Source organism: Bemisia tabaci, chromosome 2 (assembly GCF_918797505.1).
Source record: "Bemisia tabaci chromosome 2, PGI_BMITA_v3".
NCBI classification, from domain to species: domain Eukaryota; kingdom Metazoa; phylum Arthropoda; class Insecta; order Hemiptera; family Aleyrodidae; genus Bemisia; species Bemisia tabaci.
In genome coordinates this window covers 56,617,877-56,644,912 of record NC_092794.1, presented here as the reverse complement: position 1 = coordinate 56,644,912, position 27,036 = coordinate 56,617,877, and the positions used below count along the sequence as shown (strand labels likewise).

Below are 27,036 nucleotides of genomic sequence, written 5' to 3'. Positions count from 1 at the left end.
CTGACTCTTAAAAAAATCGACAAGAAGAAATACTCTTGATTCAATCGGATTTTAGCTTAAATCAAGAACCAAGCCTCTTAATTTGAGCGGATTTCCTTTTGAGTTAAGCAAAAATCTGATTGAATCAAGAGTACTTTTTCTTGTCGATGTTTTTAAGAGTCTGGACTGTAAATCCAAAGTGTTTTTTTTTCCAGTGCACGAGAGATCCTATAGTTACTCCATCATTTCCACCCTTCAGTCTATAACAACCACCCGTTTCAACCAAGGGGATCGCTCTCCGGGGATCTCCTTGTGGGATTTTCGCGTGGTCTTCTTCGTCAATCGCTTTGTCTATCAATTTCAATAATCAGTCCGCATGCCAGTTTCGTCGACAGAGCGGGCCGCGCGGCTGCGTTGAGGCGGGCGCCCGCGAAAAACGGCGGGACTCTGGGTGACAAGAATTAATTCAAACGAGGGCCGGAACATTGTGTCGCGGCCGCGGACGATGCAGCGGGGCGGTAATTGAAAATGCGGTCGTATTAACAGCGTGTCAGACACACCGCGCGACTCATCGCGGCCGGGACCACCCTCCGACGCCGGGCGTTGTCGCGCGCACCCCCGGCGGCGTCCCGACGCTCCCCGGCGACGCTCCCAGGCGGAGGGACATCGCTCAACCCCGCGCCGCGGCGACTTAGTCATCGGCCGACGATAATTGATGACCGCGCCCCCAATTTGCAACACAATGTATCGGCTCACGCTCGTCTGTCTTTAACTCATTAACCGCTTATTAGCGCCCCTCGAAAACTCCCCGACGAATCGCCGGTGTGGTGCCAGTGGCGTTGCGTGCGCCGCAAGTAGGTATAAAATCCTGCTCTTGCGCTTTCGGGGAATTTGAAAGTGTTAAAAAGGGAAAAAAATATTAGCTTTTGGTGATCATGTTTGAGATGGCGCACGGTGGATCGAGTTAATAAGAGATGTCGGACATGAAATTTTTGACTAAAACTGCAAATTTTGGTGCTTATTTCGTCACATGATGAATTTGAAGGGGTGCTTCGACACTGAAAAAAAATTCTCGGCGTTTTTACCAAGGTCCGTTGGTACCTTTACCATCTCACTTATTTTACCAATTATTGGTAATTTTACCAAGACAGACTGGTAAACGTACCTAAAAACCGGTATTTTTACTGTTTTTTTTGCAGGTAAGAATACCACTTTTATTGGTAATCAATGCCCGGTAACTTTGCCATTTTATCTCGGTAATTCTACCATAGTCGATAAAAAATATTGGCGTTTTTACCGGGGTCCAGTAAAATTACCGAGAAAGTTCAATGTCTCGGTAAAATTACCAATTCCACAAACGGTAATTTTACCAAGGAAAAACTGGGATCAAATAGAACCCTGAATTCTTGGTAATTTTACCCTTTTCCTAGTAAATACACCGAAATGTTTTTTTCAGTGCAAGTGGGTATAAAATCCCGCTCTTGCGCTTTCGGGGAATTTGTTCGCAAGTATTAGCTTTTGATGAACATGTTTGAGATGGCGCACAGTGGATCCAGTCAATAAGAGATGTCGGACATGAAATTTTTGACTAAAACTGCAAATTTTGGTGCTTATTTCGTCACATGATGAATTTGAAGGGGTGCCTCGAGAAGAAATTTTCACGGTAAAACTAATGGAACCGCTTTTAGAACCTCAAAGTTTCGTACACTGAAAAAAAAATCTCGATGTATTTACTAAGAAAAGGGTAAAATTATCAAGAATTAAGGGTTCTATTTGATCCCAATTTTTTCTTGGTAAAATTATCATTTATGGAATTGGTAATTTTACCGAGAATCTCGGTAAAATTATTGAACTTTCTCGGTAATTTTACTGGACCTTGGTGAAAACGCCAATATTTTCATCGACTGTGCTAGAATTACCGAGATAAAATGACAAAGTTACCGGGAATTTATTACCAATAAAAGTGGTATTCTTACCTAAAAAAAACAGTAAAAATACCGGTTTTTAGGTAAGATTACCAATGGTCTGTCTTAGTAAAATTACCAATAATTGGTAAAAAAATGAGATGGTAAAGGTACCAACGGACCTTAGTAAAAACGCCGAGAATTTTTTTTTCAGTGTATAAACGGAGTTATAAGCGTTTAAAGTTCCAAAATTTGTACGCCCTCTCATATTGTCTCGATCCACCGTGTGGCGTTCGTATGTGTATATAATTTTTCTATTTTTCCTACTGAGAGGATAATATTATCACAATTTTTAAACTTTGATGAACCATAATCAGCTAGGCTTATCCGATCTTCAGGTCTGCCTACTACCTCTGGCGTTCAGCGTAGTATATGTTCGTACGGAATGATGTTCAGCGAACGTGTCCGAATGATATAGTGGCGTTTAAAGGATATTGCAAGATGTGCAAGACAAATTCTGTGTAGACAATGCCACACGGAAAAAAAAGGACCGTCATTTTAATCGTCGCGACTGTTAAGGGAACAGCCCTTGGCTGTTAAAAAACGGCACAGCATCCTGGTTATTAAAATAACATTACCTTTGTCTGTTATTATAACAGGCGCTTTGCTGTCACATTGACAGTACATATATGTAACAATGACAGCAAAATCTGCTCAACCTACATCAAATAGTATGTTACACTGACAGCGCAGCTGCTGGCGTAAACGCCGGTTCCCCATCAGATTGACGTTCACGCTGCTTTCGATTTAACAGCGGCCGCTGCTGTCGAAAAAGCAGCGTCGCTGTTTTCATGACAGCCGGTTCGTCTTTGAATTTAAATCCACGTTGCTGTCGATGTAGCAGCGCTGCTGCTCATGTAAACGCAAATTAGCTTTTGAATTTTCATTCACACTGCTGTTAATGTGGCAGACACGATGCCAAGCAGCTGTAAAAAACCATGGTCATACTTACATGCTTATGTAAATAGCTGATAATTGCTTAACTGGTTTCAAGTAAATGATACAAAAACCGTAGATAATATTCCGGTCAAAGTAACATTTACAGACTAAATCAGTTTCACAATGAGTTAATTCACAAACATTTTAACAGTTTAAATGCACAATAACACTACATTAAGTATACATCTTTGCAGTTCTCGGTTGGGCAGAATTGATCATGGCCTAGGGGTCGGCAACAAATTATGTGAGGTACATTTTAAACCCTTCCTCTCCACAGATTATTTTCGTTTTTCCAAATAACCCAACTTATCACTCGCGGCCTGGACAGATATTGCACATACACTGTATTACACATTGAAACACTTTACGTCATTAAGACAATGTAACGGTGTCACGTTGGCGTCATCAATAAAAAACAACGTAAGAACCAAACAGCCGATCGTGCTCATGAATTAAAAACACCAAAAATGTATTATAAAAGAGTTCAAAAAATTCTACCAAGATTAGGATTTGCTAAATTATAACTTCAATTCATTTCAAAACAGCCTAAATTTCTTTAAACCAAAAAAAGGAAAAAATCACACAATGGAATTAGGATTCTGCAAAAACCCATCGGAAAGTATCGGAGACAGGGCTGATGGTATAATCTACAGGAAACGAAATAAAAAGCGTGCCTGCATATAAATATGTAAGGCACGCTAAAAATAATAATTGGATGCACTGGACGCAAACCTAATTGATTTGAGAGTGCGTGTAACGTCAAAGGTGAAGTTGAAACCAAAAAACGCAAATATATAGCAGAAGAAATTCCGAGTTGAGTGGATTCATAATGATGCCTTACAAAATGACGTCTGCCCGCAACTGATTCCAGTGTGCCCAAATTTGATTATATCGTAAGAGTTACTTTCCTACGGAGCTACTAATTTTGCAGATCGCGCACTGAGTATCAAAACTAATCACTTTCTTCGCCAAAATTCACTCGCACACACAATTTGAGCACGATTTCGAAACGCAAACGCAAGACTTCTCCGACTCAAAACCACTGACTGTTGAGCAAACGAAATCCCTTTAAACAGTGATATGGCCGCCTCAGCGAACAGACTGGACTGGACTGGAATGCGCATACAACGCCGAGGGAAGAAACAGCCGTTAGAGTTCTAAGAATTTCCCTGACCGGGCCCTTTGTCAGATCGGCGCGCAAGCGCAACCCTCGAGAAGGAGGGTGGACAGTGGTGACTGGAGGGTAAGGAGAGGTTTTCTGCGTCACCACTCGCAGCGGGGCGATCGACGACTGTTCATAACTGCGCATGCGCGCTGCGCCGATCGCGCGGGACTGGCTGGGATGGGATGCTCCGTGCAACGGTCAGGATTTTACCGTCAACCCGCTGTTAAATGAGCATTCGAAAGGGCTGCTATTTCGACACCCTCGCTGTTGCTTTAGCAGATTATTTGTGCGAATTTAACGGCCTTCAAAACATTAGACCAACACCTACACGAATGTAAATTTAAAATCCAAACGAATGTCAAAATAACGTGTGGACTGTAAAATCAAAAGTCAATGACAGTCATTCCAAAAGCTTCAGGAACTGTTGATTTAATGAACCGCACTGATGTTAACTCAGCAGTCGTGTGATGATGGAATAACATACAGAATGTTATTTCAAAAGCATTAATAAGATGTTGAGCTAACAGATTTGCACACTTTTGTTTCAACATACTTAAAATGTTCAATTAACAGTCACGACAACTAAAAGAACAGAGAAACGTCAAACAAATTTAACATTCAATGCGACTGTTAAAATGACAGGTCTTTTTTTTCCGTGCAGATCCATTTTTTCAAAACTTCATTTCTAGACTGACTGTTCTCTACCATAACATGCACGACTGAATAGCGAGTAACATCCGTTAAATGTTTGCAAGAACTCCCCTCCTCTCCAAAGTTGCCGTCACTCTGCGAATTGGTCAGTTGGGCTGGTCGCAGTATCGTATTTTCGTGCTTGATTCTTGCAGACCAGCTAAAATAACAAGATCTCTCCTAACAGCAACTTCTACGTTCAACATTAACCGAAATATTGCCTTTGGTTTCTACCACCGGTAAATTACGTCCAACACCCCACTTTTCAAAGGGCGGTTTGGGCTAGTATTGCACGTAGAGATGTTGCTATTTAGACAGCTTTTATTATTTTTTGCTAATCTACCAACATCAAGCATCAAAACACGATTCTGTGACCAGCGCAACTGACCAACCCTACATGAATAGGGCTTCCATGAAGCCCAGCGTATCCCCATCCGTACACCCACTATGCGTAAAGGCACTGTTCGCCAAGGTACGCCTGAATGCCATCCTCAGTTCATTTCTTGATTGGGTTGATCAAGTGGGGTCTCAACTTCCTCTCACATTTTTTCACGTGGAATCTGGAGAGGTTTTTAATTACAATCCGATACTGCTCCGCATGCTCGGAGAAAACGCAAAGGTTTACAGAGGAAATGAATCGGAGCTCAATTATCACAAACTGCCAGAGGCTGAAATAACTCTCGGCCCGATGAAAAGATTCTAATTAAAGCTTAAGACTACAGAGCTCCTTTTTTGCCTCCTTTGATTGGTCTCTGACGTTTGAGGAACCCGATAACGAATGACAAACAATAAAATTAATCCTGCTTAGTAATAGCAGCATGCACTTCGCGATTGGTGTTAGGTTCTGTTGTCTGTGTATACTGTTTCGCGCTGTTTGAATTCTTGTTTGTGAACCCTTCAAACGCTTATTGCAGGCATATTTTCAATTGTTTCCTAGGTAGGATTTTTCAAACCGAGGATCGAAATGAATGCGCTATGCAAGAACGACCGTAATCAGAATTTCTTTCTTGCGAAAACAATTCTTTTATGACTGCGTTTTAATAAATTCTGTCGCAAGAGATTCAAAGTTAAAACGCTCAAGGATGGTTTATGAATGAAATCAGGCGCTGTAGGAAGAGGAGTTTTTAGGGCTCTATAACATGTGCCAAAATTTACAGAGAGACATAGGCGTAGCTAGGGGGCTCCTGGGGGGGCCTGCCCCCCAGAAATCTCGTGCCCCCCCCCCCCCCAGAAAAACGGGATCCTCCATTCCTCACCCACCCCCCGCTCTCTTCACCACGAGAGGTGGTCCCATGCCCCCCCCCCAGAAAAATTTCCTAGCTACGCCCCTGCAGAGAGACTCCTGATATTGGAAGGAGAAGAGGAAGGGGATCGAAAATTTGAAAAATTACCGGATGTTCTTTGTTGGCGGTCTGTAAAATATTTCGTGTTTGAGAATTTTGAAGCAACAGCATGCTGCGTAAAAATGAATTATATTGCATAAACAAAGCGAGTACATACATATGAAACATAGATGGTCCTAACGGTTTCGGAAAACGTACTAGAATTTGAAACTTTTTGATTCCAGGCTGTGGAATCCCGAACAAACAGCAACGCATCGTGGGTGGACAGACAACCTACGTGAACTATTATCCATGGATGGCCCATCTTCTTTACCGCAACAAATTTTACTGCGGGGCAACTCTCATCAATTCAAAATACGCACTCACGGCTGCTCATTGCGTTTACGGGTATGTGACCGACTTTTATCTCAAATTATGCTAGAAAAAGAATTAAAATGGCTACGGAAAACATCCTCTGAAAAGGTTAAAGCACCACGAGAAAATATTTCGAAAAGGAATCGTGCATATTGATGGTGAGGCTGAAACGAAATAAAACATCTTTCATTCGATAGAGATATTTAAAAGTGTTTGTCGTCTCAAAAAAGTAGTTCCAATGCACTTGCCTAGATCGAACACTATTTTCTTCAGTTTTGCAATCGTTTTGTAATTTTTTTTTTTATTTTATTATTATTATTTTCGATATTTTTGGCTTCTATTTTCCCTCAGATTAGTGCTTCCCCAGAACTACTCCACCATTCTATTACTTATTGTATTCTGCCTACATTTTTTTTTTTTTTTTTTTTTGGGGGGGGGGATTTTTAAATGTCGTAAATGGGGGATTCTTCATTCGCTTCATTTTTTTGTGAAATAATTTTTTTTTTTTTTTTTTTTTTTTTTTTTTTTTTTAGATTTGACAAGAAGAACATAGTAGTCCGGATCAAGGACCATGATAGGTCATCGCAAAACGAAACTTATCACATTGATCGTAAAGTGAAAACGGTTATAAGATACAAAGGCTACAGTCCGAGTACTTACAACCATGATATCGCTCTGTTACGTCTGGACGAGGAGGTTCAATGGAACGAGCTTCTCCGACCTGTCTGTCTCCCACGACCAGGTATTAATCATTTTCTCTCGTCAAAAATTATTCGAATTTAGTGACAAGATTTCAGTTACACTTTTTCCGTCCATTTCTAGTTTCCCTCTCTCTATTTATTAATTTTATTAATGTGAAGACTACCTTCTATTTACGGGTCACGTCGTCTTGGAGACTTTTAGGATTGATAAATAAAGGACATGTTTATCGAACGGTTAAAAATCAGCATTTTTTCTTGTATCAGCATGTCAAAATGACTGCATGGCAGAGGTTGAAAGCATGAGTTAAGAAAATGAAAAAAATCTAATGTAAAGTTGTTAAGATTTATATGGGAAATGGATCAAATTTGGACGCATAAATAACTGACGGTTTATGTAAAATTGACCTAGTAATATTGAAACATTTATCTTAAATAGCATTACTACAAAAATAACAATTATGAATCACGATGTCATAATATGTTATAGTATGCAGAGACAAGGTACGGAGGTCCTTAAAAGGGAAAAATATTAAAGATTCATAAAATAGTAAAAGAAGAAATGAAAATTACACGTAAAAGAATACAGCGTCAAACGTCATGTGATGCGGCCCTGCAGGCTAATTATTGAGATTGATAGACAAATAAGACAGAGGGAAAATAGAGCGATCCTATTGGTTTGGTTGAAATAAGTGGCTGTCAAAGACGAAGAAGAGAAATGATAGACAATCTGTACGGTCTCTTGTCGGTTGCCGTTAATTACTCTATTGCTTACCTCCTTTTTCCATTGCAGCTTCCACCGATAGGATCGCAACAGTTTTCTTTATTCTTCTGGGCCTATAGCTTTGTCTATCAATCTCAATAATCAGCCTGCTGTTCTTCTCTCGTCATATTAAGCACTTTCACGCCCCTCCCTAAGAGCGTTATGCGTCCTTAACAGTGCTCCCATCAAAAGTTCCGGGATTCGGAACTTTTTTGTTCCAATTTCTCCCACTCCATGACCGTCAAAAGTTCCGAGAAAGTTCCGGATAATGCAAAAGACCCGGAAAATTTCGGGAATTTCAAAAGTTCCGGGAAAAATTCAGGAAAATCACAAAAGTTCCAAAATTTGTAACTACTTCCGGGAAATGGGAGCCCTAGTTTTCAATGAATAGTCTCCAAATTGTTCTTTTTGGGGGGGAGGGGGGGAGTCTTGACCAAGGAACTGTCAATCGGATATCATGACCGTGCCAAAGACCCAGCGGCCAGCGCGCACGAGTGAGTTCCGATGCCTGGAGAAACCGAATTATCTCACGGCGAGGGTCGGACGATGCGCCAAGTACACAAGCGCTCCTTTGAGATGAGATGAGATTTCATGAATATTCGCGAGGCGAGGAGGCCTTTGGCCGCCCATCGGTTTCCGACAAAGGCGTCGGCGTCGTCGTGCCTAAGGCGTCCGTGCTCACACCTGGAGCGACTTATCCCGTCACCGCGAATCGCTCTCCCCGGGAACAAAGCAAACTAGTTCGGAACTCCGATTGAGAATCAAGATAAGGTTCCGGTGCAGCAGATCGTAAGGGATATCGGTAGCTGGACCCAGTTGTTCAATGCTGCCGTGCTAAGGAAAAACGCCGTATGAACCTTCAGGCGCTGCCAAATTTCCTCTGTTAAAAAAATGAACATATTGGGGAAGTTTTGAGTGTTTTTTCTCCAATTTTTCAGAAAATTTTGTCCGCAATTCAATCTAAAATATCTGAAAATTTTAAGGAAAAATACGCATAATTTTCCTCCAAAATAAATTTTTCGTCAGAGGAAATGTGGCAACATACGAATATTTATACGGTGTTTTTCCTTAGCACGGCAGAATGACAGCGTATCAGAAAATGTAAGTTTGTACCGAGGATTTTGATTGAGCTCACTGATCATATCGATAACCAGTGAGTCGATTGCGATATCTCATTAGACGACACGAAAGAGAGGTATTGAATTAAACCTCTTAAAGCCAAGTTTCTACATCAAAATTAACGTATAACACGTTAAAAATCGACAATGCAACTCCCAAATCACTTATCTCGTCTGCGGTGTTTAAAAATCTCCGCTCCTTTTCCTAGGGGGAACAAACCATCATTATATTCTTTGAAGTTTTTCTGAATTTGCTTTGTACAGGGAAGAAAAATGGAATGCAAACATACTTATTTAATGCATGGTTCCATACATGGTGGAGTGCGTGTGGTAAAGACAATGAACTTGAATTTAGTTTGGTTCGGTCCAAATCGGCAACTAAACTTAACTCCCTAGCAAAGCGGAAAATATCACCAGGATTTCGAGGCGCTGAAAGCTGGGGTCGTGGGTCGCGTCGTGCCTCTTAGGTTCTTTGCCAATTATACATGTCCTACGTCAATGGAATTAATGTAATTTCGACGGGTTACACGCAAGCCGCTTGTAAATTCCTAGGGACAGGGAGGCTTAATTTCATGAGAAGTAAAATCTTGAAATTTCACGTGAAATATTTCATAACATTTCAGAAATTTATGAAAGATATTGAAAAATACTGGTTCCTTTTCATGTTTCGAAAAATGTAAAAATCGTAACTTTCGTCAATATTTGTGTGTTTGAGTGCGGGTTGCGTACTCTAGCCCCTGAAAAATCTGAAATACTTCACAGCCTTGTGAAATTTCATGCAATATTTCACTGAAATGTTCGATCTTTCATTCTTTTTTTACGTTTCATGGCACCCTGCTCGGGAATCACGGACTAAATTCGACTTATGATTTTGAATTAATGACGAAACTTACTGATTATTTCTTAATTTGTTATATGCAGGACTGTCATACACGGGCCATGACGGGATTGTGACTGGTTGGGGTGTAACAAAGCAAGGTGGGCAGGTTTCAGATACCCTGCAAGAAGTGAAAGTGCCCATCATGTCAAACTCAGAGTGCAAGAAAACCAAGTACGGAGAGAAGAGGATAACAAACAACATGCTTTGCGCCGGCTATCCAAAGGGCGAAAAAGATTCTTGTCAGGTAACCCAGACCACATTTAATTTCCTCATTGAAGAACCTCGATTTTTCGATAGCTTAAGGCAGGGTGATAAAATTTCGTGAAAAAGAAAGTTTTGAAATCGCACGGGAAATATTTCATGAGATTTCAAAAATGTATGAAAAATATTGAATAATACCGGTTCCTTCTCAAGTTTTGTGACTTTCTCTTATTTTTGTGTGTTAGAGTGTGGGTTGCATACTCTAGCCCCTAAATAAGATGAAATATTTCACAGCCTCGTGAAATTTCATGAAATATTTCACTGAAATTTCCAATCTTTCATTTTTTTCTTCCGGTTCATGCCACCCTGGACTAAGGGTGAACGCGTTGTCGGTTTTGGGGATGCTAACTTATCTTTCAAAATTTGAAAATTAATTTTTGCACGACTACAAAGACGCCGTTATCATGTGGATATTTTATATAGATATTTACATGTTTATATGTGTATTGGTGACCCGATTATAACGCTTATTAATCGAAACACCTATTCCCTTTCAAGATGGCGACCTTAAAATTTCGGAAAATTGTATTTTTCCGATTCCTCGATTAATTTGATTCAAACGTAGTATCAGAGGTGTTTTGAGGCGGTTTTTCAAAACACTTGATTCTTATCAAGTCTGCGGCCTGAAAATCGCAGGAGACTGGTATTTTTGCGAAAAAATGCACTATTTTTATTTGAAAAGGATTGCGTATTTTTAGAACTTGAGTCATATATTCGTATTCAGCGTCCCAAAATTCTTGATGTACCAAGTTTGAAAGTGCCTAAAGTGATGGAAATGTAGTGCCTGTGACTAAAAACGGAACACAGCAACTGTTATGCATACTGGAATCATGACAGGGACAGGTATTCTCCGGCAAGCAAACGCTGCGCATCCTGTTGCACATGAATATTCCAGCGGAGAAAAGTGCGGGCTCATTTTGGAGCACAACTAATTGGTTGTCTAAGCGCCTAAGTTCATCGCTCATTCGATGAACTTTCCTCGCGAGCTCCGAGGCCGAATACTGTTTTCTAAATGTTTCCCGACTAGCGAGTTTCCCGGCTGATTGTTCCGCTTGAAAGTTCCTACTTTTAAAAGTTCGGCTATGCTTTTAATAAGGCGTCATTTGACTCCGGAAAAATGTTAAACTTTCGAGCCCAGTGTTGCATGTGTCGTACGGCTCTCCTGCCGTGCTAGGGAAAAACGCCCTATGAACATTCGAGAGTTGCCAAATTTCCTTCGATGAAATGTTTATTTTTGAGGAAAGCTATGAATGTTTTCCATTAAAATTTTCAGAAACTTTGGGTGAAATTGCGCACAAAATTATCTGAAAAATTGGAAGGAGAATTTGCACAAGTTTACCAGGAAATTCGTGTTTTATCAGAGGAAATTTGGCAACGCTTGAAGGTTTATATGGCGTTTTTTCTTAGCATGGCAGTCTTGCGCATTCCTCCGGAAAACTGCATTTTCCGTGAATGATGTCATTCCCACGGAAATTATTGCGTCGGAATAAAGTGTGAGAGTGTTAGGTAAAGTTAGGTCAAGTTCCGATTTCCTGGTCTAACTACATATATTTGTGGCCTCTTCTGGGACAGGAAATGGGGCTATAGTCCACTCAATCTCAAAATAGAATTATTGATATCGGAGAGTAGTGATTTCGGAGACAAAGAACGCCTACAAGATTGGAAGAAAAAATAACGCCGCACAGAGGTTCGAGCCAATAGGAATGGTCGCACAAAACACACAAAATTTGGAAACTTTAAACGCTTATAACTCCGTTGATGCAAACTTTAGGGTTCCAAAATTGGTTGACTTGGTTTCCCCGTGAAATTTTCTGCTAGAGGCACTCCTTAAATTTAAAATGTGACGAAATAAACATCCAGATTTTCAGTTTTGGTCAAAACTTTAATGTCTGACCTCTCTGATTGGCTCAATCCAATGTGCGCCGATAGATTTGTGGTAGGCATTGGCTAAAGTTTTAAGAATTTCAAGCTTGCGCATATTCGATTCACGGTTTCAATTCCCGCATATTTTCATACCAATTAACCGCCCATGAGGTACTGTGAAAAAACCAACTGAAGAATCACCCAATTCGTTTATCAGGCTCAAAATTCACGCCAAAACTCACGCATTGAAATTGAAAGATGTAAAGCAAGTAGTTTAACCTCACTGTGGCGTAGATTGTATAAGAATCAAAATTGAGGCTTACTGAATGAATGACCTGTATGACGGAGATACTATGGACACTGTCATATAAACGATTACAAATGAAATCGATTATGTTTGAAACCCTGTTGACAATTTCAAAAATGGCAACTCATACTCATAACGTTGAACCCGTTGGGCTCAGCATGTTCCCCATAAGATTTTTAATAGAAAGGATTGGCACAAAAGTGCGTTGAGAGTGCATGCAGTGGTCGCCACATAACTGCATGTGTTCGGGTCGCGACCCGCGCACATGCGTGCAGCGCTTCCTGAAGCGCATTTTGCCTTCAATTTTTCAAGTAGGCAAAATGGCCTCCCGCGTGGTTGAATAGTGGTATCACTAATAACGCGAAAGTATGCGTTGAAAGTGCCTGCAGCTGTGGCGATCCTAGCTCCATCGCACAACGTTCATTACCTACTGAGTCGCGTTTCGCCTTCACTTTTGCAAGTAGGTAAAATGGCCTCCTACGTGGTCGAATAGTGGTATTCCTCAAAGTGCAAACATGCTATCTTCGTTTTCCTTTCTGTTTCATTGCGTTTTAAAACATTTATGTTTGTCACTTGGCTGACAGTAGGTTTCTTTGACTATTCGCCTGAATTTTAAGGAGTTTCACTTTGTGCCTCGGTGTACTTTATCAAATGCCTAAGCTTTTAATTAAATAACTAGGCCCTTAATCAAATGCCTGGACAGGTAGTCAAACATAAAATTCGAAAATTTGCCTAGGAATTTGACAAAATTCCTGATTTGACTGTATATATACCTGATGTAAATCTGACCCGTTCTTTGTGCGTATGAAAATGAACGTAAAATTTGTTTTGTAAATGTCTACATAAGGCAAATTTCATGTATTTCTCTCAAATGAGTCCGAAAATTACTTTAATAACTTTCCGTTGCGTACATCAATCTATCGAAAAGTCGAATTTTTCAAAAATCAGGGTTTTCGGGGGAAAACTCCATCAGAGTTTGAAGGCCCGTCGTAATGTCTCATTGTTTACCGTGTAAAAAATTTGTCTCTATTTGTGTTTACGTGGGAAGCCGATAATGTTTTGACGGGACACCTCGTTAATTGTTAATCATTTTAATTCACTGAACGAAGCCGCACCCCTGATACATAGTGCTGCTAATTTGTGCCCTGTCTGGCGGTCAGATCCCCTAAAAAAATCCATTAATTGGCCAAAAATTATCGTCTTGTGTTTACGTCTTCGGGCATGCTCGGGAAAATTAAATATTTAAAAATCGAGAGGACCACTTTAGGACGTAAGGATAGACGGAAGTTCCCGGCGGAGTCCAGCAAGAAGTGCACGGAACCACGGAGTTTGGCGGCGAGTTGAAGTGCTGTCCACCAGGCTTGCAACATCGCCAAGGCCCCCCGATCCGCACCGTGGAAACTCCCGATTTCCGAGCTGGATTCGGCAACGTCGCACATGGAAATGGACGGTAATTAACCGGATGCCGCAAATCCCGACGGGAGCAAGCGTGCTGCCCCGCCGATCGAAAACAGCGTATCTCGCGGGGGTTTCGATTAGGATTTAGGTGTTTCTTGCTTAGGGGGCTGCAAGGGGCACCACGCTACCACGCTCCCCGGCAGAACCCACACTTTCGACGATTTAATTCCCTGAATCCGCGCGTTGAGCCCTGATGTTCTCGAGACCCCGGCTCATCTTTGCATTCTGATTTTCGATGGATCAACTCGATTGATCCTGATCACCGAAAAAAATGTCTATTAAGCTTATTCGACAGAGCCATTATAAACAGACTGCAGTGTACATGAACACGGGAAAAAAAAGTGTAAGGGGTTTTCCCATAAAATGTTGGTACTACATCCCAATTTGTTGATTGATATGGGCATTTCTAATTGATTGTGGTAATACCGTAACGCAAGTTGGGGCAGTACCGCAGCACGTGGTGTTATTAACCTGATTATTGGGGTGCTACACTGGAAAAAAAAAACACATTGGATCTAGAGTCCAGGCTCTTGAAAACATTGACAAGAAAAAATACTCTTGATTCAATCAGATTTAAGCTTAAATCAAAAGGAAATCCGCTCAAATTAGGAGGCTTGGTTCTTGATTTAAGCAAAAATCCGATTGAATCAAGAGTATTTTTTCTTGTCGATGTGTTTAAGAGTCTGGACTCTAGATCCAATGTGTTTTTTTTTCCAGTGTACCACAATTAATGGGAAATACCTATAACATCCTACAACCCCTACCTCTTTTTTTTATGTGGAGTGCAAAGTGAAACGAACTGAAATTAGTGCGGTGGCAATCTGATTCGAGTATACTTTGATTTTTTGGCTAGCAAAATGTTTGCTTTTATGAGAACTATAATTTGCTGATTTTTCAGTCAAGAGTTGAATCTGAAAATTTTCAAAATGTCCACCGCCCTTCACGGGCAATCTTCATGAGGAATCATAAATTAAGGTGTTCGATTCTTTCTGATGCTGTCAAGTGGTCCATGTGACCGAAATTTCACAGCGGATAGTAAAGCACAGTACTATAGTGTGTGGAAAAAAACCACTTTTCATTATTTTTAAGGACAATTTTAACGGTCAATATTACTTCATTGTTGCAGGGAGATAGTGGAGGACCTCTGCATGTACAAAACGACACTTACTATCACATTGTCGGTAAGTACTTAATCTCTTGTGTATTCTTGATGAATGTATGCGTGTCATTTTCTCAATCGATGGCTAAAGTTGAAACAGAGTGTTGGTGAGTTTGCCAACGTGCGTTAAAACTCAGTGCAATATTTTGGTTGTACTCCTTCCTTTCGATGATGAACTTTACCTACCAAATTTGTAAAGAACTATCTTCCATCTAATATGGGTCCTGAGACCGATAAGAATACGCGCATGTCAAGGCTCATATTCCATTGGAAATAGTTCCTTTTGCTTTTTTGTATAAACATATAACATGATCGGAGATCCCGAAACATCGCAGTGCAGATACGCATTTTTCGACTAGAGCCATCGATACGGCGAGAAATCGTATATGGTAATCAAAAAGCAATCCGAAATGCGAGATTTTTTTCCATCCTCCGTCAATTGCTTTGTTCAATCCACTTGGCTCTCGCGTCCCTCATCGACAGGGAATAATATTGGTTTGATGAGCCGACCACTGCGCCGGAATTTGATTATAAAAACAACACTCGTCAGATTACGCTCTGGGAAAAAAGGGGGGAAGGGGGAAGGGGGAAGGGGGAAGGGGGAAGGGGGGGAAGTAGACAAGAACGAGGATCATTTGTAAGTGATGAAGAGGAGTCTCGAAGGTCCTTGAGGGAAACGTCCCGTGTTGGGGGTGCCGCCGCTATCGAGGGAGGGGGCGGGGGTTGTAAGCTGAGTTATTTTGCCACGAATAGGGTTGAGTTGGGCGACTCCATTAATGGGAGGTGAATTGTGCCAAGATTGTGGGGTTAATTTGCATAAATTGAATCGGACCCGGAATGAAATGCGCTGCGGTGACCACTCCACGAATTTTTACCCGTCCTCTTTTCCCGACAGTCTAGATTGAGAGGAGAGATACTCGTTTACTTTTTTTCTCATCGGTAAAACCGTGCTAGCGGAGTCGAGTGAAATGGTCTTAAAGGTGAAAACAGATAGAAATGAGATAACTTTACCACAATTTAGAACGGTTGATGGAAACGACCATGCAAGGGTTGATCCAGACATTTCGAAAGGGGGGGCGTAAGGGGGATGTGGGAGCTCCCTCGGAATTCTTTCGAAAATTTAAAGCAGCTGTTGAGATTGAAACGTAAATTTCATGTAACATGCAGTTTGAGTCAATTTTGTCATGGATAATCACCGAAGATACACATCCATCATCAATCCATCACATACACATCAATTTCTTGGAAAAATTGATTTTTCGGATGATTTTAAGCAAATTTCAGTTAAAATTAAATAGAGTACATGTAAAAAGCTCAAGGAGAGATAGAATGTAAGCTTATTCCCACCACAAATGTGGCAACATTCGAGTGGTTATGCAGCGTCCTTCCTAAGCGCGGCAGTATCCTGATTGTGAACTATAAAATATTTGACAGTGGTGGCAACTGAGCAATGGTAACAAACACAAAGACAGCCAAAAATACGGACGTGGGGTTAATCTTCATTCCCCCTCCGCCCCCTTCCCTCATTCACCACCCCCTCCGCCTCTTAACTCGCCGACATAAAGCTCAAGCCACGACAAACCACACTATATTGCTCGGATGCATAACGAAATTAGTTTTTTCTTTCTCGCAATTCCATAATTTACCCTTCCTCTCTCCTTCGCCGAATCTGGCCGAGAACGATTCTTCTACTCGACTGGAATGTTCAATCAAACATAGATGCATCCTAGGACAAATTTCCCATTAGAAGGATAAATATGCAGCCTTATCGGAACTAAATAAATTCAACTGAGAACAAAACACTCAAATTATGGTCCGAGCAATGTTTTAAAAAGGATAAAACGGACGGTAGGTCCACAATTTTTTGAGGGGAAAACAGACCGACCAAAAATTGAATTGAGATACCTCCTCAGAACCATGCAATAGACAGTACAACTTGATATTTTAACTGACCTTTCTTTATCCTGTGTAGGATATTCTGCAAGAATTCTTTTTCTTCAGAGAAAATAATACTTATATAATTTTCATTGAAATGTCACAGTTCGTCGCTCCTTTGACGTGAGGTCGTGCCTCAATCACTTGTGAGCCCTTTGGTCCATATAACCCCATGTAACTCCATGTAACTCCGATTCTCTCGTTGGGGCATATCTACACTGAAAAAAAATTCTCGGCGTTTTTACCAAGGTCCGTTGGTACCTTTACCATCTCACTTTTTTTTACCAATTATTGGTAATTTTACCAAGACAGACTAGTAAGCTTAGTTAAAAACCAGTATTTTTACTGTTTTTTTTCCAGGTAAGAATACCCCTTTTATTGATAATCAATTTCCGGTAACTTTGCCATTTTATCTCGGTAATTCTACCACAGTCGATAAAAAATATTGGCGTTTTCACAAAGGTCCAGTAAAATTACCGAGAAAGTTCAATAATTTTACCGAGATTTCTCGGTAGAATTACCAATTCCATAAATGGTAATTTTACCAAGAAAAAACTGGGATCAAACAGAACCCTGAATTCTTGGTAATTTTACCCTTTTCTTAGTAAATACACCGAGATTTTTTTTTCAGTGTACATTTCCAAGTGAACCCCAGAAAGCATGGACTGACATGGACTACAGGGCCCGTGTAGAGATGAAGAGACGCCCTTGCGTCAGAGGAGGGACAAATTGATCGACATTATATCTAAAATCAACTATCTTTCCTTCCTAAAAACATACCTGCTTCGCATATAAATTGTTGAGAAAACAGCTAATGCAAATGAAAATGATTTATTTTTAACAGGGATCGTCTCTTGGGGAGAGGGCTGCGCCCAAGAAAACTACCCTGGCGTTTATTCTAGAGTGAATCGCTACCTCACTTGGATCAACAACAACACACTTGACACATGTTCCTGTGGTTATTATTAGTACAAATAGCACCAACACGCACCCTCAGTACAAACGAAGCTGTCTCTCTCATCACCCGCGAAAATCTCTTCATGCGATCGAAGCCAAAATTACATCCGCAAAAAATCCGACCGGCTCTGACAACATCATCCCCCGAATGAAACGATGACAAACATAAATTCGCATTTTAAATCAAGCGAGACGAAAAGAAAAGATATCCCGAATACTACATAATGCTCGTTAAGTTAAAACTTTTAAGAAGGTATTGTTAATTTACAAATGTGACCGCAGATTCAAACTTTGATTCATGACAAATTCAAGACTTCACAATGCCGTGAAGTTTCAGTTCATTTTGTAAAAATGTATTTTGAATATTATGCATGAATGTATAAAATCGTAAATTGTAACTTAAATAATTTTTTCAGTTCAATATATTATATATAAAATATAATAAATATTAATATTATTATATTATTATTAATATTATTATTATTTTAATATTATTATTATTATTATTAATATTAATATTATATATTATTATATATTATCTATAAAAAATCAACAAAATTTTAAAAAAAAATTACAAAAGAACAAGCTTTCACCTCTATTCTTTTTCGACTGAGATGCATTTGTTAAAACCCAAAAAATGTATGCTACATATTAGGGTGAATCTATTATTTATTTAATCTCCAATCAAATGAACACGATTTTTTGTCAAATTTGCAATACTCTCTGGAAATTTTAACAAAAATATAATTTTTTTTTTTTGTATTTATAAATCATTTCAATCTTCTTATTTTGTTACGTCCCCTATAGGTCACGTCGAACAGCAATTATCATTTAAGGGTACCACGAGGCAAAAGTGAAGTATATTTATAAATCGAGGCTGATTGAAAAATGCGTTCAATGTCGGAAAAGTGTGTGGAAGCTTATCACACCCTGAGGTTCAAATATCACAGAATAAAATAAATTTTAGTCCACACAACCCCCCCCCCCTCCCCCGTAAGAAGTTACCTGGTATACTGTCAGAATACTTTTACTCGAATTTTCAAAAACCTCGGACTTTTCAAACATGTCACTCTACTTCTCCATCACTAGAAAAAAACACATTATATCTAGAGTCCAGACTCTTAAAAACATCGACAAGAAAAAATACTCTCGATTCAATCAGATTTAAGCTTAAATCTAGAACCAAGCCTCTTAATTTGAGCGGATTTCCTTTTGATTTAAGCTTAAATCTGATTGAATCAAGAGTCCTTCTTCTTTCTAATGTTTTCAAGAGTCTGGACTCTAGATCCAATGTAATTTTTTTTTCCAGCGATTCGTCATACCAAATAGCATTCTAATATAGTCAGCAATGTCCGCAATGCCCAGACATTCATAACGTCTTGTCGGAGGCGGTGGAACCAACCCACAAAAATCTCGCCGAAGTTCATTAGATTTTTTATTCATCAAGTCAACGTTCTCTCCTCCGAGTCAAATTTAACATTTTTCACAAGGTAAGCTTTTAACATCGACTGATTCACATACCTAATTGAGCGCCATTCGGGGCGAAGCACGAAAAACGTCGAAAGATTCGCACGGAGGAAGCAGGGAATATTCCCAGATTTTGCGGGCGACAATTACTGGCGCTAATCAACCGGCAAGTCTTCCCGTTGGCGGAGATAAAAATCCGAAATCCCCAGGAAGGAAGATCGAAGCGGGGCGGAAAAACAAAATTGACACATTATGAAATACGGCTAGGCGGCGGTAAATATTTGCAATAACGCGTCGATTCTATACGAAGCCTCGGGGAAATCATCGCTGAAAATTCGAGCCGAGTTACTGCGATGCGGAATCGCCGGGGAAAAACGACGTAACTCAATACCCGCGGAAGCGTATAACTTACATTGATGAGAGGGCTCATACCGAAGACGAGTTGGGTGGTTTCTACAAAGCGGGGGATGGCGGGAATCGTCGGAGGAGGGGGGAGGGCTGCATTCAAGTATTCGGTGCGTGCCTCGGTTTGTTTAAGAGTTCCAACACATCTTGAATAATATTTAAGACATGAGCTGCTGGGATTTGAGCTCATCATCCGCTGATTCTTCGTTTGTCACTCCCGGTTCGAGTTCACTAATTCAACGACCGCTTTCCCGCCGCGGCTCCTGTCGGGACGTGAGCGCCGATTCTCAAGAGCGCATCGGTATTTTCCCCGGAATCTGATCAACAATTAAGAGCCCCGACCCTCAACGAGCGGCAGCCTCCGCCGTCTTTGAGCTGAGGAAGTGAAGAGCGGCTGCAAGAACTGCGGGGAGATTGTTGAAATTGATATACAAAGCTATAGACAAAGAAGACATAGCGCGTATAGAGCGTTCCTATTGGTTAAAATGGGTGGCTCTTGTAGACTAAGGAAGAAAATAGGGGACTACTTAACTATAGTTTCTCTCGTGGATTGCCGTTAGTTTATTACCTACCTCCTTTGTCCATAGCAACCATCTGGTTCCACCAATATGATCCCTCCATATCCCTTTTGTCTTCTTTGTCTATTGCTTTGCCTACCGATTTCAATGATCAGCCCGCTGCGGGGTAGTTGTTGAAATTAATACACAAAGCTATGGACAAAGAAGACAAAAGGAATATGAAGGGATCCTGTTGGTGGAACCAGGTGGTTGCAATGGACAAAGGAGGTGTAGGTAATAGACTAACTAACGGCAACCCACGAGAGAAACTATAGCTGGTCCATCATGTTCTCCCTTAGTCTAGGAACCACTCATTTCAACCACTAAGATCCCTCCATACTCCCTATGCCCTCTTTGTCAATAGCTTTGTCTATCAGTTTCTACAATCAGCCGTTACGATCGTTGACGGAGAGCGGTACATACGGAAAAATTGACGCCATCTCCGATAAAACAGCATTAAATCCACACCATACCGCGGAAAAGACAAAATGGGACATAGTGGTGATCAAGTTTTTCTGATATGGAGCAATATGTGTGTAAAAAAAGAATGCAAATGGAGTAACAGCGTTTTTGTTGTGAATGTCGGCATTAGTACCCATACTCCAGACCAGATATTTGTATTTTAACACCGAGGGAAACCTCATTTGAATCAGTCGTTGTTTTCAAAAGGGAACAAGTCCATTTTTGCATGAGCCTTGGCTTGCATAAAAGGACATGCTACTCAAGACTCATCTAGGAATGGAATTGTTCCTTTTTAAGAACAACTGATTCATTTGATGTCATTCTTTTGAAATTAAAGGACCCACTCAAATAATTGCGGACTATTTGCGTAGACAATTACCCAACTGTTTATTTCTCTTTCCTTATTCTTTTGGGTACCTAACAAGTTTACTTTGGGGTTTCTCGATAATATCGGCGCGGGACGAACTCGAGCACTCATAGCACGCAGGCCCGCACAATAAACCTTCATATGTCTTTAAACTAAAAGCGAAGAACACAGGATTCGAAGGCAGTTGCACCAGCAGTTTTACGATTAATATCCTTTGCTCAATAAAACCGAATGCTATCATGCTGGTCCTCGTTTTCACGGAGCCCAAGAACTCCTTCGCTAAAAATGTGCAAGTGGACCTGTTTTGTTTTGCTTCACTTTATTTTCTTGCCGCTCGGTGGTAAGACCTTAAGTTTCGGCCGTTGATGAGCGCTTCGTGAGCGGCTGCGTCTATAAATATAGTATCTAAACGTATGGTGGCATTTTACACGAAAGAAGCAATAAAGACAAAATTTTCGAAATCGAGTTTCCCTCAAAATTTCACGTATCTAATTTGAACCAACTGACTGATTCTACTAAAATGATAAAAGTCATCTAATTTCTAAGAATGAGTCATGAAAAAGTAATTAGGGCGTAGAAATTAAAGCCGTTTCAGACGAGGCAGCATTAAATCTACAGTATTTTGCGAGGAAGTAGTTGCTGTTTACTGCAATTCACACCCTTTTCTGCCCATTTCTATCCTTGCATTTTATTAATTTGTAAAATGGGCTACCCCATGTCATCCCCTCCCAAAAAAAAAAAAAAAAATGTTTTGAAAATTGAGACGTTTCGGGTGCAATTCTTTGAGCTGTCCTAAGAAAAAATGTATCAATATAAAACTTGATAAAGGACAAACATGTCGTGCATTTAGTTATGAAAATACCTAAATTTTCTGCTAGGAAAATGAAGGATCGCTATCGGGAAGTAGTTTCTCCGGATCTTCTTCGCTCCACCCCTGCATGCACTAAAAATTTCGCGGCTGATATTAATGCTGGTCTGACAGACTCGAGTTTTAGGACTGCTGACATATGTAAGACGATGATGCATTAGAAATTGGAGAAAAATGAAGCAGAAGATGAAGAAAAAGAAGAAGAAAAGAAAAAAGAAGACGGAGACGAAAAACTGATTAGGAGAAAAAAGAATAAGATGAGGAGAACGGATAGAAGAAGACAAACCAACTTCGACGGGAAAGAAGAGGAATAATGATAAGAAGAAAGGATGAGTAGAAGAAGGAGGAAGAAGGAGGAGAAAAAAAAGAAGAGAGAGAAGAAGACAAAGAAGAGAGAGGAGAAGACAAAGAAGAGAGAGGAGAAGACAAAGAAGAGAGAGGAGAGTAAGAGGAATTTATTTTTACTTCCTCTTCCCCTTCCTCTTCTCTTTCTTCTTACTCTCCTTCTTCCTCTTTTTTCTTCTTTCTCTTCCTCCTGATCTTCTTTCTTCTTCTGTCTCCTTTTCTTCTTTCTTCTTCTTCCTCTTTTCCTTCTCTCTTCTTCTTCCTCCTTTTCTTCGGTTTTATTCTTCCTCCTCTTCTTCTTCCTCCTCTTCCTCTTCCTCCTCTTTTTCTTCCCTCTTCTCTTCTATCTCCTCTTTTTTTCTTCCTCCTCATTTCCTTCTTCTTCCTCCTCTTCCTCTTCTTCCCCTTTCTCTTTTTCGTCTTCGGATTCAAAACACCCGAGTTCATCAGACTAGGATTCGACATGGCAGTACGGCTCATACATGACGGAACTTCTTCTCGGCGGGGTGGGAATGAAGGATTTGTCCAGGAGGTCGGGGATTGGTGACGGAAGAGCGTCGATTTTAATCGCTCAATCATATTCTTGCAACGCAAACTCCTTGCCGGTTCTGGGACTTTTTTCGCGGACGTCAATTCCGTAACGTAGATAAAATTTTACGGGGCAACTAAAACAGAATCGCAATCGAGCGCCGGGATCGTAAGGAGACGGCAGGCATTGATTGTTCCAGTATCGAAGCTAATAGCTCCGCTCCACACTGATCCGCCCTTACTTGAAAAATGAAATAACACACACGCACCAAGAGGACTATATGGAGGGACGATTCCGCCGTGTCGCAAAAAAAGGCACGCGCCCTCCATCAGTCGCGAAGTATCCCAATCACGTAAATTCCTATGATTTAGAGAGCAAAAAAGAGAAAAAGAAGGGAAAGAAAAAAGAAGTAGAAGAAAGGAAGGGGTAAACGGGGGAGAGGAGGAGGAAAAAGGAAAGGAAAGAGAAAAATAAATTATTCTGATTTGTCTTTCTTCCTAATTCTCCTTCTTCGGTTAGATCAATTAATTATATTCTTTTTTTCTATTTTTCTTCCAATCGTCTAAATATTATATTTTTTTTTACTCCTACCTTTCAAATTAGTTTTTTTTAACAACCTCGACGACCTAACTACAGAGGTGTTGATGGTCATAGTTGCTGGGGCACCGTTTTAAAATAGACATAAATTACTATTAAATCTATTACTCACTTTTCTTCTTTTTCTTCTTCTTCTTCTTCTTCTTCTTCTTCTTCTTCTCCTCCTGCTTCTGCTTCTGCGTCTGCTTTTGCTTATTCTTCTAATTCTCTTCTTTCTACTACTTCATTAATAAAACAATGCGACTTCTCACACTTAAGTGTGCTACCTAAGAATCCGTTGCATTGGAAAGTTGCGATAAGCACAAGCCGTGAAGGTTTAGACATCCAAGGCGCCTTCAATTTTTGTGTAGGCAACAAGGACATCCGTCGAGCTGATATAGTTGTATTCTTTTTTGAGTTTAAAAAGAGCCGCAGTGCGTCTTTGGTTTTTGTTGAATAAGGCAATTGTTGAATTGGTTGGTGGTCTGTATCATTGAGTTATATATTTAACGAGTTCGCAGACACTTCTGAAATTCTGGCAGGTTTTTTTATAATTTCGTGGTACGGATTATTGTGCATTTCAGAGCATATTTAAGACATTCCTAGAATTGTTAGCGTGCTCTTCGGGCCACTTTACTCGGAAGAAGTCCAATCAGGTGGCTGTGTCTCTCGTGTGTATCGGATTCATTCCTCAGATTCAAATTTTCCCGAGGAACCGATTATAACCAGCTTCCCAAGCGGCTTTTTTCTACAATTCCCAACCACGCTTTTGTGCAAACGATCCACTTTTATCTGATCCAAAGAATATGGTTTTGTAATATTTTTTATATGAACCATGTTTAGCGGAAAGGAACCAAACCACATCAGATATTGCCAAATTTGACTGGGCAATTTAATTTTTCACAAGAGAACGTTTGTGTGGATTCCGAATTGAAAATTTCAAAGAGTTTGCTTCGTATACTATTCAGATAATTCACTGAAATTTTCTTGAAAATTCGCACAACCGTTTTCATGTAAAAAATTAAATTTCCCAATCAGGACCGGATTTACCTACTTGCCGCCCCCTTCTCATTCGTTTTGAAACACCAATGAAAACCATCAAATGAACGTGCCAGCGGGGGAGGGGTACATAAGACGCGTTTACTTGTGTTGAACTCATTTTTTGCGAAAGTCAACACTACTAGCAAAAGTTCACGGAACTTCGCGCGAAAGTTAAGTCTCGTAAACCTATCTCTGTGTGGACAAGGCCTTCCATTCATAAGAAATGAACGAAAAAATTATGAAAGAACAAACATAAATGTGGATTAATGATTTTAACTTCCGCCGCCGCGCCGCGCTGACCGCACCGTGTTTTGCGCAATGCGTGAAGTATTCCGACAGTCTTGTAGGCGCTATGAGTTTCACGCCGACCGCTGCGGTGCTGAACGCAGTTTGTTTGCGCAATGCGTGAGGTATTCACGCAGTCTTGTAGGCGCTATGCGTTTCACGCTGATCGCTCTGTGTTTGCCGCATTGCGTGAAGTATTTGTGCAGTCATGTAGAGGCTAATGTGTGTTACATGCCGATCGCCGAGCCGACGGCTTCTATTTTTCATCTCAAGTCCTCGTCATCACCGTTTCTCTCTAAGTCGCGCCGTTCCAGGCCAAAATGCGTGTTTGGTTTTCTCTTACCTCGACTAATTGAAGGTGCTGTCTCTTGTATCACTGAGAGACGACAAAAGTAGAAATTACTATACTCACAGCAAATTAGAGATTTTGTCGCCTTTTATCGTTTGTAATTTTTTTTTTCTAAATTCGAATTTTCTATACCTACATTTAAAAAAATTTCAAAATTTGCCGCCCCCTATAGAGTTGCCGCCATGGGCCGCGGCCCATGTGGCCACCCCCTTAATCCGGCCCTGTTCCCAATTAAATTTGACGATAGCTGACGTGCCTTGATTCCTTTCTACTTAGCGCGGTCCATGTGTGAGGACTCTTTAAAAATATTAATCGCTATTGGTGAGGAGGTTCTGTTCATCATTGTTTCAAATATCTGCGTTGAGCCGCACTTCGACGAACCGAACTAAGTGCGGCTGATACAGAACATCGACCAAACTTTATTCTTTCAGGGTATGAAGCTTCGAGAGCATGACGTGAATAGCAAATCATGCGTAAGCCCTTGCTCGGTATTTTCGCATAGGCGAACGTAAGGACAACTGATTAAGGTGAGCGCATTGATTTCACCCAACGCGGCATCTCCTACTTCTCCCACTCATTCTTCTTCCTCTTCTCCTTCTCCTTCTTCTTCTTCTTCCTCTCGTTCACGCCACTCAATAAGTTTAAGGTTGCGCCGCGCTCCGGCAAAGGGCCCAAGTTTACGTAAGTGAGATCATTTTAGGGAACATCCAATCAAATTGACTTTCCGCTTTTATTGATTTTGTGAAGAGCAGGGCGCACTCGCTTTTGATGACTCCTGAATTAAATTCGAAAGTTCCGCTGTGAAGTGAGTCTCGGATGCTTTCAGCCGGTACATACCGTCTGAGATGCGTGCCGTAAGGCGATAGCTCGGCTCAAAAAACACATATCGTCTAAAACTTACCCGGAAGTAGGAGAGCGTCGAGAACGCGCCCTTCCGAGATATTGGAAGATCCTGGAAAGTGTCCTCGTGACCCCCTTCGAGAGAGAACCGAAACGCCGCCGTGCTGAGGAAGAACGCCGTATGAGCCCTCAGGCGTTGCCAAATTGCGATCAATAATAATAATAATTTACGGCGAAAATTTTGAATATAATGTCTGCAATTTTTCAGGCAATTTTGTTCACAATTTAAACTGAAACGTCAGGAAATTCAATGAAAAATATGCATAACTTTCCGGAAAAATTGAAATTTTATGGAAGGAAATTTGGCAACTCTCAAATGCTCCTACGGCGTTCTTCCTTAGCGCGGCAGAAAGGGTGCGAAACACGATGAAGTCTTGCTTATCCGCAACAGTGGCGTGGCGTGCTTTGTGATATATCGATTGTTGTGCCATTTAAACCTATGGAAAAGGATCGATAAACAGGGTGTTCGCAGCGAACACCTTAATAATCGATTCTTTACCATAGGTTTAAATGGCATAACAATCGATATATTGCAATTCACGCCACGCCACTGATCCGCAATGCAAATTTTTGCGCTCATGAAAAAACTTTTACTTGTTTTTTTGGTTTTTTTAGGAATAGAGTATTAATTGGACCGCGTTAAGCAAGAGGGAACACAGCCGCATCAGCTATTGCCAAATTTAACCGGACAGTGAAATTTACATGAGAACGTTTAAGCGGTTTTTTTTTATGCAAATTTCAGTGAATTTTCTGCACAGTACGAGGCAAATTCCTTGAAAATACAAAAAATCCGCACAAACATTATCATGTAAAAAATTAAATTTCTAACTTAAATTTGGCAATAGTTGATCTGGTTTGGGTCCTTTCTGCTGAACACGGACCAAATTTTGATCCTTTATTCTAACAGCATCGGAATACGGGGAGATATTTTCAAAACGCTTATCCCGACATATTTCAGATAGAGATAGAGACACGTTCAATACTCACTGTGGAAACGATGCTTTTGAGGATATCAAAAAAACACATCAGAAATGTGACTGGAACATTTTATT

The 27,036-nt window shown here is 40.6% G+C and overlaps 1 protein-coding gene across 2 annotated transcripts in view; it reads left to right on the top strand.

The window, feature by feature from the left end:
* Window positions 1-18,283, top strand: part of LOC109030194 (trypsin-1) — a 33,260-nt gene extending 14,977 nt beyond the window's left edge. For both annotated transcript variants that reach the window (XM_072295909.1, XM_019041032.2), the window contains exons 3-7: window positions 6,305-6,467; window positions 6,968-7,176; window positions 9,935-10,137; window positions 14,909-14,963; window positions 17,721-18,283. In XM_072295909.1, coding sequence (XP_072152010.1) covers window positions 6,305-6,467; window positions 6,968-7,176; window positions 9,935-10,137; window positions 14,909-14,963; window positions 17,721-17,845 — 755 coding nt within the window. In that variant the 3' untranslated portion in view covers window positions 17,846-18,283. The remainder of the gene's footprint in view (window positions 1-6,304; window positions 6,468-6,967; window positions 7,177-9,934; window positions 10,138-14,908; window positions 14,964-17,720) is intronic.
* Window positions 18,284-27,036: the final 8,753 nt, after the last annotated feature.